The following is a 16,599-nucleotide window of genomic DNA, read 5'->3' as shown; positions in this document are numbered from 1 at the left end:
GTTGGAGTGTCCATAAAGACTGTTTATAATGTAAAGAAGAGAATGACTATGAGCAAAACTATTACGAGAAAGTCTGGAAGATACTATTAAAGAAGAATGGGAGAGGTTGTCACCCCAATATTTGAGGAACACTTGCGCAAGTTTCAGGAAGCGTGTGAAGGCAGTTATTGAGAAAGAAGGAGGACACATAGAATAAAAACATTTTCTATTATGTCAGTTTTCTTGTGGCAAATAAATTCTCATGACTTTCAATAAACTAATTGGTCATACACTGTCTTTCAATCCCTGCCTCAAAATATTGTAAATTTTGCTTCCCCACCCTTTACAGCAGCAACATACAACCTACCAGTGCAAGAGAAAGGCAGGCAGAAAAAGAAAAAAATTAATATGAACATATCCCATTCAAAGCATGTTTTCAGTCATCTGTAAGTGCAATCTTAACTTGTTTCTTACTCTGTTTTTGTCAACTGGCCCCAGACAAACAAAAAAATCATGTCATTAGATGCTGAACATTTCATTTATACACTTTACTTTGGATTTCTGATGCTTTCATGTAGCAAAATGAGCTTTTTTGTGTGTTTTGTACCACTGTTGAGTTAGCGCGGCAGTGTGAGTGTCCTAGCACAGGACTGCTGCCCTGTCTTAGAATAATCACTTATTGGCTAGCCTGAAGCTAACCTACGAAATAAAAAATAAAGAGAGAATGAGGAGATATATGCACTAGTAAGGAGAGGAGAAATATCTAGACACAGAGAGCACTAAATTCAGTGTATCTGAGAAATACACACAAGTTTTTCATTCCTTATAATGCCACATGCCAGTATATAATCTCTATAAGGTGTCGTTGCATTAAGTTCGCTACAAACCCATTAAAATCAGCAATAAACTCTATGAAGGTCATTTATCCTCATCCATCTTTACCTGGATGACATATTAGCCCATTACTGTATGATGTTGTGCTATAGCTCTGTGTTTGTCTGTTGATGCCAGAAAGAAGAAGGGATGAAAGTAAGAGAAAGAAATGGAGGTAGGGGAGCAACGGAATAAATACCTGTCTGTTTTCCCCTCAACAGAAATAAACAAGGCATCCACTTGTCAGCCCGCAAGAGAAGGGCACAGTGTTTATGCAGAGGAAAAGACACACACACATACACAGAGAAGCTTAAAGAGAGACAAGTCAGAATTTTCTACACTGTCACAGCCCCCTGATATGTAGCTTGTGCTTTGTCTGCCTGTGGGCTTAAATTACAGTATGTACAATCTGCCAAACATTATGACCATGACAACAATAAAAATACATAAATACATCATATGAACTTTAAAAATGAAGACTATTCTATCCTTTTATTGAATATGTGGCTATTTAACTCATACACTGGCTTCAACCGAGACTTTTAAAAACAGTCCTGACGATCACAGAAGTACCTTGAGAACCGTAACACTCCAATTAAGAGAAGAACGTCAGATCAAGAACCACCAATAACTGATCAATACATCAAAAACAGTTGTTCAGTCTAAATGTAACAGGTACAACATGTTTTCTGTGTTTGTGGTAAAGAAAACGGATCAGTTCAAGCATTTATCATGGTAAACTATTTTGTCCTTTCGTTTTCTCTATAAAACAAGATAAATGAACCCATTATCATGAGAAAACCAGCTTATCTTATGTTATCTTAAGATAACTAAATAATTAAACCATTATCATGAGATTCTTACCATTGTTAAGTTGAGATAATGGCATGAAGGCACATCCCATTAATCCCTGCAGTTTTGGGGTTTTTTTTCTTTCAGTTTTTTGTATTTTACAGTATCTAATGTTGTACTTGGGGTATTTAAGTGTGCAAGTGACTGTAGCTATCACAGCATAATTTATTTTCTAGAGTGGCTGCATCTGACATACATTGTATTTTCAACTTGGCAGCAGGGATGTAGTCAACAAGGATGAATGAGCTGTAGTGCGAGCACTCAACTGTCAATCTGTGCTCATACACAAGAGCTTTGTCCATGAGAGTGGGTGGGGGTGTGTGTGTGTGTTTCTGTATGTGTGTGAGGGTGTGTGTGTGTGTGTGTGTGTGTGTGTGTTCGACTCCAGAGAGAATGTATCAAGGCTAGAATGACTTTCAACTGAAATGTATATGAGATTCAAATTACATTCGCTTTTTCCTCTATACTCTCCGTTCCCGCTCTCCTCTCTCCCTTCCTTTGTCTTCTGGGAGCCTTAGTCAGCTAAGCTCAGATGTAAAAAGATTTTCTTCTCTCTCCGTCTCTCTTCCTCTTTTTCGCACACAAAAACATACACATACGCGCGTGCATTCAAAGTCTTTAAAGAATTTTTCACTATTGGTTATAGATGTAGGGCCATTTTTGTAGTAACTTCCATAAGATCTTTTCTCTACAATTAACCTTTCTTTAGTGATTTATCATTGTTTATTATAGTATTATTTTCTGCATTTTGCAATTTTCAGTGAAAATCTGGATTTCCTCTATCTAATTTACTGACCATGGAGATGTTCAATGTAAATCAAAACAGATAAAACTAAAAAAAAAGTTAATTTTCCTGCAAAATATGTTTTTAACTGTACATTAAAACTAGTGTCTACAACCACTGTCATATGTCAAACTACATTTTATTGGTGAATCAATGTTGCAGAATATGACAGTGTTGCCACGTTCACGACAGAGCCTCGGAACGTCCCAATAAATCACATCAGATGTTACCGAAAAACTGAATTTTACCTACACTTTTTTTTTTACATGCATTGATAGGATTAGTGGTACAAAAGTTACTGAACATCAGTAGATGCTTCAGTGCCTATTTAGGTCTTTGAATGTTAATAGGGAACATTTTGACATTTGTGTCATTTTCTCTGATATGAAGGCAATGATTGCTCTGAAAAAAAGAGCAGACCTGCTGGGTGAATGACAGTATCTATCAGTATGATTGATTTCTTGCTGATCAAGAAGATCCAGAACTGAGGGCAAATTTTCATTTAATTTCCAAATTCAGCATTTTGGGGTTTCTGATGGTCGTTCCTGATCTCAGGTTTGAACTTAGAAACTTCAGATTTAGTTTTCACACTCATTGTTTATTCAGTCCTTTTTCACAATAGACCTGTTCACAGTCATTCTGTTAATAAAACTGACAGTACCCACACTGAAATCACATCCACTCAACCATGATCAATTTCAAAATGACTGATGATAGAAACACGACTACACATTCTGGGAGTGATGTGTTCTTTCATAAAGATAAATATAAGTTCATCCACAATACTTCTTTAGTGACTTTTGGGAAACACTAAAGCCAGTTATTTCATGACATATTTGATAAACAATATTGTGCAAACGTCTTAGTCAAAAGGTTAACCCTTTTATCAGGCAAGTGACTATTTTTGGTAATTTCCACATGCATTACAAGACAGTGACAGCAACAGTTACATGGAGTCAAAAATCTCAGGTCAAATGTGGTCTACAGGGTCTGTAAGGTCCACCTCTGCATGAACAGTGAGTGTACCTGCTTTGTTAGGTACCATGAAGTAATGGTACCAATGTAAGGAAAGATGTTCAAAGGAATAATGTGGATGTGGACAGGTGTCTAGATCAGCACTTATGTGGTTGTAATGTTCCAAAAGTGATGTTCTAATGTTCTAAAATACATGCTCCTTTCACATTACATGTGTTTTTCTTGTATTTTTTTTATATTTACTTCTTGGATTTACTTATGGGTACAGAACCAAATATGGTAACTTCATTAACCTCAATTTTCTACATAAAAAAATTGAAAAATTGAAAAATGTTACAAAAATAATAAAGTCTTGTCATGTCCTCCAATCACACACTGAGGTTGAAATTTTGAATTTCATAGGATTTCTATGAGTGACCTATAAAGGATTAAGTTACTATTTAGTGTGACCCCTGACTCCAGTTAGAAACATCTTCGATATGAGGGATGACACCATGTATAAAACATCAGAAAATGAATGCAATATATCTCATTTTGTCTGAATAAAACAGTTAAAGATATGCTAAGTGCAAAGGGAGGTCACACTAAATACTACTACTTTGGTTTATGGAAGTTATTTTTTTCCTTGAAACTTTAGTTTTAATGCTGTGTGTACTTCACATATATCCACACTGAATCTCAATACAGAGACTGAGAAATCCATATGTGTGGTCAGTAGAACTGTACTAAACAACAAACCTAATGCTGGCCTATGACTTTTGCACAGTACTATATTTTTATTTGGAACAAAAGCATTCAGGCTATACTCACATTTGCAGTCAGAAAATATTAAAGAGATAAGTTAGCACTTAAAATAAAATACAACCAATTAAAACAAAATGCATTATCTCCTTATGGCTTATAGTTTCATTACATTTCTGAAATCCTGACAGAGCAGTAAACAATTGTATTGTACTGTACATGTGACACGGAGTGCAATCCATACAACATGCCAGAGTAGTAAAGCCCAAAGAACCAGTAGGGAGTGAATCATTAGCTCAGTGAGGGTTGAAAAAAGATGGAGAGGACAAAGGTAAAAAGAAAAAACATAGAGGATTCCTCCCAAGACATGTTTGAAACTCACATTGCTGTTTTCAAACAATTTCTCTAGTGAGACAGAGTGAGAGGAACAGAAAACTTGCATTGCCCTGGGCATTGTAAAACAATGGCTATGCACATGAACAAAACAGACACACTCACAGCAAAAAAAAAAAAAAAAAAAAACAGACTGCACTTTCAAATACCAAGAGCTGAGGTACAGAAAGTAAGAGCAGAGCGAATAAAATAAGTAGGTGAGGGAAGAATAGGAAGAGGGCAGGCACGCTGAAAATAGCAGAAAGGGAAGGAAAATAATGATGCAAAACAAGAGGCGGTCAGGTGGGCCAGATAAGTGCTTGAGAGGAATAAATGTCAAGTCAAGCAGTAAGAGAGCCCTAGGAGGGAGACGCAAAGGAGAATGTGCAAAACAGAGTTCATTTATGATGCAAACAAGCCAAATATGGAGTTAAAGACCAACCTTTAAGTGTTGCAAAATGAAAATCCCAGTAGCTTTGTTTTGTTGCAGTGGTTAAAGCTAAAGTGAATCTGTTTAAATATCCTTAATGAAAATTCCGTTGGCAAAAATACTGTTGGCAAAATGGTCCTTACATGTGTTATACCCCACTGACTCCTATATGAACTATTGACGCATGTGTGGAGAAATGTCCATGTGTGCACTGATACCTCAGCAAATGTCTTGTGGGAGTCCTCAGGGTATCCCATACATCCCAGAGAGCCCATTGATTAGCTATTAATAAAGCATAGAGATACCATCGCTCATAGGGGAGGCAAGTGAGGCACACTCAGACACACATACACACACACACACACACACACAGAACTGCATTCAATCCCAGACACGCTTAAAATTAACAGATATAACAGTGGTTAGGTGGAGGAAAACATTTTTTATAACCATAAAAACATAATGTAGATTTCAATGCAGAGTGGGTTTTCAAATGGCTGATATACTAACAGTTGGAGGAGTGAAAAAACATATTCTCACCTGAAAAATATAGTCAGATTGGACAACATTGGAAATGATTTGACTTTATTACAAACTAGAAGACTGGTGAGTGGAAAGTCAAATCCTACTATATAATGCACGTTCTGTGTCCGGTGTCCGTCCCCGTGTCCATTCCCGTCCGATCGATGTTGCAGCACAGGAGGGCATTTGTAATGGCACCACGGGTACAATGCCGCTAATTACGTTAAAACATATCTTAATAGATACATACATACAATCTGGAGCTGAACATAAAACTGTAAAAATAAAAGTGGGAACTTTTATTTTTTTAGCTATTATTTTTGTAAAAGTCAGCAATTCCACATGATAAACCTCATATTAGCCATTGGCAATTATTGAAGCTCTCCTGCTCTAACGATACAGATTAAACAGTCATCTCTAAAACAAAATATAAAAAAATGAGAGTTGAAATACAGTTGAAAATGAAGAAGATAAAAGGAGTGAGACCAATGAAAAAAGGGGAAACAACTGATATATTTCACAGGTATTTGGTCCATATCGTTCCCTGTCCCCTCCTTTCACTTGGAGGTTCTCTATCTCTGTCTCTACCTCCATGTCCATTGTAAGTCACGTGTCAGAGCTCTGTTAGCTGTCTCCTCTCTCCTTTCTTTGATTAGCTTTGATCAATGAGGCTGCAGAAAGACATGAATGAGGAAAACCGAGTAAAGGCTGCAGAGACGTAGAAGAGAGGAGGCGCTCCTCTAACTAGAGGATATGACTGTACTTAGGTGAGGACGCAGAACAAGACTAATGTCACTGAAGAACACATTTGCATCTCTCCTTCTGCTTTTATTGGTGCTGTTTTCTTCCATTTGTTCCTACTTCATCCTCCTCCTCCTCCTCCTGTATCCCCTGCACCCTTCTCTTCCTTATCACTCTCTCCTTCCCCAGCATGTACATCTTCAGATCACGGGTCATTAAGTCAGCTCCAGAGGGGATGTGTTGGAACAGGATATTTCTCATATTGCCCTGCCCCCACCTCACTATAAAAACACTACACTACTAAAGCCCAAACATATGCACAAGTATAGCTGCATATGCATACATACATACATACATACTCTGTCTCTCTTGTCTTATCAGCCTACATGTTCATTAATACAAAAACTGTGAAAAAGGAAGTAAATATGTGCCTTTCAAGTTCACCTATCATGTGATAAGAGTGTTTAAATTCACCATATCCTTCACCATTTTATCCTAAAATACTTCAATATACTCTTTGTCAGTTAACAAAGTTTAGGAGATGTTAAGAGTATTTCGCAATTATATTTACAGATATCTATATGTACTGACATCCACCAATATGTCAACACTGAGATGCAAGTAGGGATGTCTCAATCAGTCTATAAATCATTATAAAACAATAAAAAATACCATCGAGGCCCAAGAGGTGACAACAAACATCTGTCTTACCAAAACAACAGTGTAAACTGCAAAAATATGCAATTCATTGAAATTTAAGACCAAAAAATTCATAACACTGACACATTTTGGCACTGGGAATGCTTAAATGTTTTCCAAATCACCTTTTTCCATCATTTGATCTTCTGTTCAGCAACTAATCAGTTAATCAACTAAACACTCCCTCCTTCCTCAGATGCTGCTGAAAACATAACCCAAAATAATGCCACACTGATGGTGATTCATCTGATAATTTGAGTCACTGGCTATACATGACCAAAAAAAAATTACAGTGTGTTCAGTGTGTTACTAGCTATTTCTAGGTAAAGAAAAAAAGTCAAGTTAATAAAGTTTGTTCATAACTTTGTTTCAGCTATAATGTTTTCCCATTCCAGTTTGCAAATCAACCACAGAAACAAAGCAAGATGAACAAATACAATAAAATAGATGTGGTTAAATTGACTTACTTATACTATTAGATAGATTGCCAACAAAAATTATATTCATCCTGCATTGTCTACATTTCATTAAAGTGACCAACAGATCAATACCCCCCCTTGTCCATACAGACAAATACTGCAAAACTTTCATTCAAACATACCATCTTGCAAATGCATAGAAAAATCCATGCTATGAGCACATATGTATATACGTACGTCCGTGCACACACATTTCTCCACCGTGGATGCTATGTATAGTCAAACTACATTAGATTTCAATGAGGTGTCAGTGGGATAATTAGAAAAACACATCCACTATATTCTTCATTATGTGTGTCATCTTCACTTACTGGCTGTGCTTCCTTCATATCACCACTACCCCTCACCCCCACACACACACACACACATACACACACACACAGTCATGCACCCAACCCTACTAGTAACATGCTTTTTTTAGGCAAGTCATGATCTCCATTAGTGATTGCCTCAAGTATAGATCTGATTGTGTGAACCCCCATCATGTATTTTCCCTAATTAGCTCTTTAAGCTATTGGAGGAGGAATGCAGCAGTGACACACAAAGTTGAGGTGCAGCATCACTGTTTGAGGAAAAGGGTGTTGGCGAGAAGATCATGGTGGGTGATGAGTAACGCTGTGACGTTGGTTCTACATTTGCCAAAATATCTGACAGCAATTCCGTCTGCTGGCATGTGCTTTCACTACTATTGTAAGTATATATGCAGGGGGATACAAGAAGGCACGTATCCATTGAGTCAGAAAAGAAGCAGACGTTTTGCCGCACTGCAAACACAACAAACAATGGTCTCATGCAAAAACAACAAGGACTACACAGCATAAAAATAAAAGCGTGTCTGCTGGTGGGTCGCAACACGCAAACAAATTCACAACAAATTCACATGCGTGCACTCTCACACACCTTAGCTGTGTGCGGTTAATGAATAACTAACTAGCAGAGAGGAAAGGGAGCCATCTTCTCTGAGTAAGGCCAAATGAATTCGCCGAAGCGCTATGCAAATGTTCCCTGGGCTAACGAGACTGCCTGCATGATTGGAGAGCCATTGAAATTCTCCTCGTGCACCGCTCTCTCTCACTTCCTACCTCCCTCCCTCCTTCAATCTCCCTCCATCTCTCCCGCCATTTCAATCTCTACACAGAACACCCATGTTCTACTGTGTTCATATGCAGCTATCTATCTATCTATCTATCTATCTATCTATCTATCTATCTATCTATCTATCTATCTATCTATCTATCTATCTATCTATCTATCTATCTATCTATCTATCTATCTATCTATCTATCATGTCATCTGCATACACACACTGCAGCCCTATCAGTGCAGCCCTTGGGTGCAGGGGACAGCAGTGAATGCCCCTGTGTCTCAGTCTCTCTCTGTCTGTCTATCTCACTAACACACACACCCAGTCCACTCAAACAGAGCGCGTTCAGAGTCGCTCTGCACCTGTTTTCTCTGTAAAACATCCAAACACGAGTGCTGAATAAATAACCCAACCTAACACGCATCACTGCCAGGTTCACACAAAAAACACACACACACACACACACACACACAGACCACAGCCCATAAACACACATCAATAAGTAAACACCACCCATTTCCCCTTCACAGCCCCTGCACACCCTCTTCCCCTCGGCCCCACACGAGGCACAAACTGCTACCATCCTAAAGCGTGTACATAAACACGCAGGATGTGTGTGATGGTTAATGGTCAGACACTAACTGGGGATAAATGAAAAAACAAATCTAAAGGAGAAACAGAGATGGATGATAAAGCGGGGGGGGGGGGCATAAAGCACTTGTGAGATGCATCTTTAATGGGAGGACACAGCAGCATTAGAGTCCCTGGCCTCCTCTTCCTCCCTTGGTGCTGGGGACAGCAAGAAAACACGACACACACCTTTCTGTTTGTCCATCTGCCCATCCTTTCATCCTCATATACCTACCCAGCTCATTCCATCATCCCTCCATCCTATACCCACTTTGCCATCTGCATAATTCAGCATGTCATACTTTTGTGCCACTTTGTCTTTCTTTTTCTGCCTATTCTGCCGTTTTTGTGCCTATCTGTTGTTTCAGGTTTGATGGAGTGGAAGCAAAAGACGACGCTTTGTCACTTCACCATCTTTTAATAAGTGCTTCCAGAGAGGACAGGATAAAATAAGAAGAGTGGGTATACAGAGGGTAGAGAGAGTGTTGGGCCTCTGCAGAGTGGCCACAAAATGGAGACTGGGGCAGGAGCAGCAGCAGCTGTGGTGATGCTACACTTCACACACACAGGGAGAGAGAGAAGCACTGTGTGTGAAAGAGAAATGGGATTAAACAACCTCAATCAATGAATGCAAAAACACAGACATCACACTTTACCACAACCTCATCTCACTCCCTTTCCGACAAATCGGTCAATACCTTCAATAGTATATCAATAAAACAATCTATCTGCCTACATATGCCACCATCTGCATTACAGCAAAAGGGTAAGCCTATTATAAAACACATCCAAATAACACTTTTAACAAGTTTGCATCTCATAATAACACTGTATACAATTGTTTTAGACATAATTGACTTCACAAAATAATACTAAAAATGAAATATAAATACATAGCACCTTGGTTATAAGGGCAATCTAAGAGCATACCTCAGCCAAGGCCCCACAGGTCGATAATACAACCAACCTGCCCATCTCAGTGTTAAAAAAGTCCAACAAAAAAGTCAAGGATCCTCCCAAACTTTTATGGCTTTGTCCTTTAAACATTAAACCCTAAACCTGCCCTACCTGTTCACTAAGTTTCAAGGAAATCAGTAGAGCTGATTTTGTGTGAAACTGCTGACAGCCAAACAGTCAGACAGACAGACAGACATAATAAAACCTAAAGTTGTCCTTAGTCCACTAATTTTCTTTTTCATTTCACCATGTTCTCTCTAGACTCCAAGGTGACTATACTAATAAGCTCTAAAAGACAAATAAACAGAATGTATTGTATGGTACTTGGAGACACAATACTATATTGTTATTTTAACAGTTTGGGAACAGCAGTATTATAAGAAGAACATTATCAGTGAACAACCAATATTTATAAACTAATATAGTCGTGCAAATAATTCTGTTTTTGTTAAAGAATTAAGAATGTGTCATCCAATATTTGTTACTGTAACTTCTCTGACTTATCAGTTGACACACTTACTGTAAATTTCAATACAACAACAATAAGATAACACCCAAAGTGATACATGCTTGATTTATCGGTGTAGTACTAATGTCTGCCACACACACTCAAAGTCAACTACAAATCAAACACAGAATCGTCATTCAATTCGAGACAAGGTGCCACAAAATTTACAACTCAATAATAAAACTGCAGTCAGGGGAGAAGGAAAACAAGGTGTTGAAAAAGGTTTGGAGGGCTGGAGAAATGCCATAACAGATGTTTAAAGATTTTATTTAACTTTAAACCACCAAATATGAAGATGTGATTTATTCCCCTGACATATCTGCACTTTCTGTTGTTAAAGTGAACATAAATATGTGGCTATGTATCCCACGTAAGCATCTGTGTTGTTTTGTGTGTGTGTGTGTGTGTGTGTGTGTGTGTGTGTGTGTGTGTGTGTGTGTGTGTGTGTGAATTTGTGTGCACATGTGTGTGGCAGAGATGAGCCATGGTGATGCACTAATAAAAATCAGGCAGCAATGCTTCCTCACACCTTCCTCATTCCGCCCGCCGGTTCGCACCCGTTACCATGGTGACCAGATAAAACTCACACTGTTTTAAGCTCCAACTGGAGGAGGAGATGGATACTAACTAAGTGACACACACATACACAGGGAGAAGAAGTCTCTTCATACACATCTGTCAACAGAGCACCCTCTTTCAGTTCCCTAACTGACAAGCAAACAAATGCTAATTTTCTAACCGACGGCAACACCAGCAAACCATCAATTAGAGGAAGAGACATGGCTAGACAGAGAGATAGCAGGAGAAGGGGAGATATGACAAGGGAGTAAAAACCAAGATAGCCAGTCAACACACAAAGCCCCCCCCTCTGTTTGACTGTCTGCCTGTCTATCTATGTGTGTATCCCCCCACCCCAACCTCCCTCCATGAACGGGGCTCAATGCAAACAGATTTGGCTGTCAAATAGTGACACGACACCCAGGCAGGGTCGTCTCACAGTGAGGCCAGCTGTCAGCAAACACCCTCCTGCCTCTTCATCAAAGCCCATTCAAACTCAGCTTTATTGACCAACATGGCCGTCTGTGTGACATGTGTCATCCTGTCAAGCCAATACCTTGGCATAAACTGTTCCTAATAAATGGCAAACCACTAGAGCATCTCAAGTGCTATGGAAAGAGAGAAAGCTGTACATGCCGCCAGGAGCTGATAGATGGAGTGGATGGATAGATGGATGGATGAGGTGTGTGGTGGAGTGCAGTGGGGTGGGAGGAGCACACATATGCACAGTATGTGCACGTTTGAGTGTGTGTGTGTGTGTGTGTGTGGGGCTGCGATGCTGACAGAGGCCACCAGCCCGTACCAGGGAGCGAAAGAGATGAGAGGAGGCTTAGAGCCAAAGATGGACGGAAAGAAGAAGAGGAGCACTGTGTTACTAATAAGAGCTATTCATCAGCCTGGAGAGACAAGGAGACAGAGAAAAAGATGGAAAACAAAAAAGCTCTCAAGCCTTTTCAAATGCAAGTCCAAATGTAGCCTAATGTTCTTTACGACTCCAAAGAGGAACTGTATATTTCGCACTAGATTATTGTAGATTAATAATAAAAAAAATATATATCACCCTTTGTATTTTTTCAAATTCTTCACCATTTGGAAATCACATAAAACTGATCTGTATAAACTTATTTAGGCATCAGACTGCAGATAGTAAATAGAAAATCCTTTTAATCCAAAAATATCAACACATTACACTGCATCTCACTAGATTCAACTATATGGATAACTTGATAAATGAGTCATGAGCCTAATAAAGCAGATCCCATGAATATATATGTTTCTGTGTGTACGTGTGAGCGTGTGTGCCTGCGTGCGAGCTGATGCACACGTACTTGTTCATATGTGCATGTTTTAATGAATATGTCCATCAGTTAATCAATAACATACTCCCACTGAGCTCTTACCACACAGTCATGATACAGTGGCTTTTATAAACACACACACACATTACACACACACACACACACACACACACACACACACACACACAGAGCCATCAGTCAAACAGACTGGCCTGGTCTCACCACTCTCACACTGAGGGATCCGTGACAAGAGAGAGGGGAATCCAACAGCAAGCTTTATCGATCCAGACTGGAAACCCCCCTCAGGCCACACACACACACGGACACACACACATACACTACAGCTGTGCTGGATCAATGAGTGCTCCCATGTGAAGGACAGAGCCATACAAAGAGGCACACAAACACATACACACACCTCTACACACGCTCTCACACACACTATTGACAGAGATGAAAATGGTGCTTGGTATCAGAGTGCGAGGTAAGGGGCAGAGGGAGCAGTACGTATCATCTGACCTAAACAGTCTCATCTGACACCCTGCAATTTGCCATTGCTCCACGGAGCAAATGTTAACACTGTGCCGCACAAGCCTGAACACACACAGAGTGCATAAACACCAATACACGGACATAAAGCAGCATGTAGGAGGCTCACTTTCAAGCTAATACTATTATTCCTCCATTAAACATCGAACGATTTGAATAGAGGATCAGATGAAATCCTGCGATACAGCAGACAGAAGAGCTCCAGACACAGCCGAGCCCTAGAGGTGTGGCTGCTCTCTTTTGGGTGACTGTGACGAGCAGCTAAACAAATCTATCACTCATCAAATTAGATCCTACAGCCCACACACACACACACACACACACACACACACACACACACACACACACACACACACACACACACCACCACCATCCCTCTGCCTCTCTCTCTCTCACACACACACACACACACATGCTCGCACGCACACACACAGCACATGTCTACTAATGCCTGATTTATCCCTGTAACACTGCTATTAACTACAACGGTGTCAGCTAGTGAGTGAAGAGCCAGGGATGTGGCAAACAAAGGCCATTTCATCAGACTTATTTTTGAAACATTACGCAATTTTTTAAGCCTCCTTCCATCTTCTCTCCCAAACAAAAAAGGACATGGCAGTGACACCAATAATGTGATTAGCTTCGATTAAGCACTGACAACAACAGCACACATGCCAAACAAAAGGAAAATCTTCATTACAATAAATCGAGTTGAAATAATTCACATTCTTCATACACTGAAACATATTTCTATTCTGCACATTTCCAGAAAAACCCAGAGGAGATTTCTCATCACTGACTGCATCTGTTCATGAGTCCATTGACACAGTGGGATGACATTAGATCATTTGCTTTCTATTATTATCTACCACTAATCAAACACAGCTGCCATGCACTCAGCCAAATATAATTCGCATGGACATTGCAATGGGATATGCATCAACAGAGTATTTCAACAAGGGAGGCCAAAGTACAAAATGTAAAGTTACACAGGAACTGACTTTGTTTTTGTTACAGCATATATCATGAGCAACTTTCATTTCCTACCTGGGACAATTGAGACTGTGTCTTTCTCCCAGGACACGACACTGACGTACTCCTGGACAGCTGAGGGGATGAGGCACTTGAACACAGCAACATTACCTCGCATGGAGCGCTGGTCGGCCACACGGACTGTGTAGGGCTCCCTGAACACTGAAGAGTTAGAAAGAAAAATTAAGTTAGCCTATGCATTAACAAGCCCTAATCCTCAGCTCTGACCAATGACAAGGTGACAAGGCTGAATCTAAAACAGTTATGATTCCAAATTCATTCATTTTTTATTGAAGGTCCAGCATGCAAGATTGCAAGGAAGATTTGGAAGATTCAATTGCAGAAATAGATTATAATATTTATTATTATGTTTTCATTCCACAAGAAAATAAGAAGCTCTTTAGAATGAGGCTTTAGATCGACAGAATCCACCATGTTGCTATCTTTCTGCAGCAGGACTGGATGGACTTCTTTTGCATCTAGCATTAAGATGCATTACTATTACTAGCTATGTTTGAACCCTTTAACTAAAGAGTGGACAAAAAAAAGCCCTGCAGGGCCTTTCTTTGTCCCCTTGGCACTGTAGGTGAGGGCAAGAGAGGCTTCAACTGGCTGAAATCTGGAACTTCACCATTAGATATAACTAAACATAACATATTGAACCTTTAATTAACCTATAATTTATCACAACCATTATTTTCACCCTAATTTTGCATGTTGAAATTTGAGTGATTTGAGTGATTGTTTGTTCCAGCATTTAAAATAGAGGCCATCACTACATATGCTGACTCCTCACAGTTAACATCATTCTGGGATGTTTAACCCGTAGAAGAAGCAGGGTCAGGTCTAGAGGACAAATATATCTGGTGATCTGTTCAACAGTATCAGGCAGGCCAGGGTTTCTCTCTTTAGCATTAAAATTTAAGTCACTGTGATGGTAAGGAGGGTTGACTTGGAGCTGTGCTGAAGGAGATACACAGTGAGTGGCCATTGGCCTTTTAAAGAACAACACTGCAGATGCTATGAGACGGCGAGGAGTGGAAGGCTGCTCATGGCCGATGAAACTGTCACAAGCAGGCGCCAGGCATCAAAAACACACCCCCTGCACATGGCATGCAGAGCACTAGACTGTGAATCTGTGCCAGTGTACAGAAAGGATGGTGGTGATTAAGACAGGCTTAATGATGGAAACAGTAGCCTGTAGCTAACCAAATTATCTCTCCAGTTAACTCTGTCACATTTAGATTAGTGAGGAATGTGAAAAGCTGATTCAACAGCATAAATTTTCATTGAATAACATTAAGTAAAGTGAAATTAAATTAATGGATTATTTTGGTGAGGAGGAGAGACAGGTAGTTCAAGGGCATGCAGGCTTGACTGAATGAAAACTGAGCTGTGCTTTCTGATCTGAACTGGGCTGAACGGTGTGAGCTTATCCTCTGTCTTGATCTCACAGCAGGGCACTGCCAAATTTTTCTCTTGTAACTTTGACATTGACAAAAGCGATACTATGTAACATGGGTAACATAAGGAAAACAGATAGATGAAGCACTGATGCTGTGGAGAGTTTCTGGCATTACACAACACAATCTATCAATGCTATTCAACCAGGTTTCCTTTAGAAATGGGGACAGTAATTGCTTAACAATGTAAAAAACACACATACACACACAATACAGGGAATGGCCCCACCCTCCCTTGTGTTCACTCTCTCCCCCAGCTCTTCAGTGATATAATTAACGCCTAGCCTGAAGGCCAGTTTCCTTGGTCATTAATAATGCTTTATGCCAGCCGCCACTGTCACTGGAACCCAGTGGAACCAAAGCCAATGTCCTTGTCCAATGGTGGGGAGTCTTTCACCTTAAAGTCAGAGATTTCATCTCTGAAGTCTTTGTCTGATTCTGTCCATTGCTTTTACACTGCTCCACTTATTTTTTCTATATAATCACTGAACCTTGGGTCTTTCCTTTCTTCTAGAGTAGAAAAGAGACTATTTAACCTTGCATCACATTTGTAACCACACTAAACACAGATGAATTGGCATTTGGGCCTTGAAAAAAGCAGCCCATTGGACACTATACAACTTTGAACTGCGGCAAAATTAACAGTATCATTACGATATCCTCTGGAGAGCACACTTCTCACTATGGTCACCTGACACACATGCCACTAATGAGAGGTGAAGCCTCATTTGTAAGTAAATCAAAGCTAAAGGACAAATAATTCCACTCAAGTCTTCATTTTAATTTTTCATTTAAACAGCCACTGCCTCTCATTGATGCCATCTACCTGCAGATCAATAGTCTGAATCGATTGAGTAGCCTCGGCTGTTGTGGCCAAGCCAATTCTTTCAATCATTTATTTACTCTCTGACTGACCCCACTGCCTCTTGTCAATACCTAGGAAAATCCCCAGTGCCCACTGATCCTCTCATAGAGTGTTTAAAACCTGTTTGACAGCTTGTAAATGTTTGGTGCAATGATGACAGTCACAACATATCAATTCAGCAGAGGTTCAGTTCCAGTCAAGGTCACCT

The 16,599-nt window shown here is 39.7% G+C and overlaps 1 protein-coding gene across 1 annotated transcript in view; it reads right to left on the bottom strand.

Moving 5' to 3' along the window:
• Nucleotides 1–14,222, bottom strand: part of LOC115432219 (Down syndrome cell adhesion molecule-like protein 1 homolog) — an 85,495-nt gene extending 71,273 nt beyond the window's left edge. Inside the window, 1 exon segment of the mRNA XM_030153096.1 lies at nt 14,079–14,222. Within this exon segment, the coding sequence (XP_030008956.1) occupies nt 14,079–14,181 (103 nt within the window). The 5' untranslated portion in view covers nt 14,182–14,222.
• Nucleotides 14,223–16,599: the final 2,377 nt, after the last annotated feature.

The sequence above is a fragment of the Sphaeramia orbicularis genome, chromosome 13, assembly GCF_902148855.1.
Source record: "Sphaeramia orbicularis chromosome 13, fSphaOr1.1, whole genome shotgun sequence".
Classification (NCBI taxonomy): Eukaryota; Metazoa; Chordata; class Actinopteri; order Kurtiformes; family Apogonidae; genus Sphaeramia; species Sphaeramia orbicularis.
The sequence above is the reverse complement of the archived record's forward strand: the minus strand, read 5'-3'. Positions and strand labels throughout refer to the sequence as shown.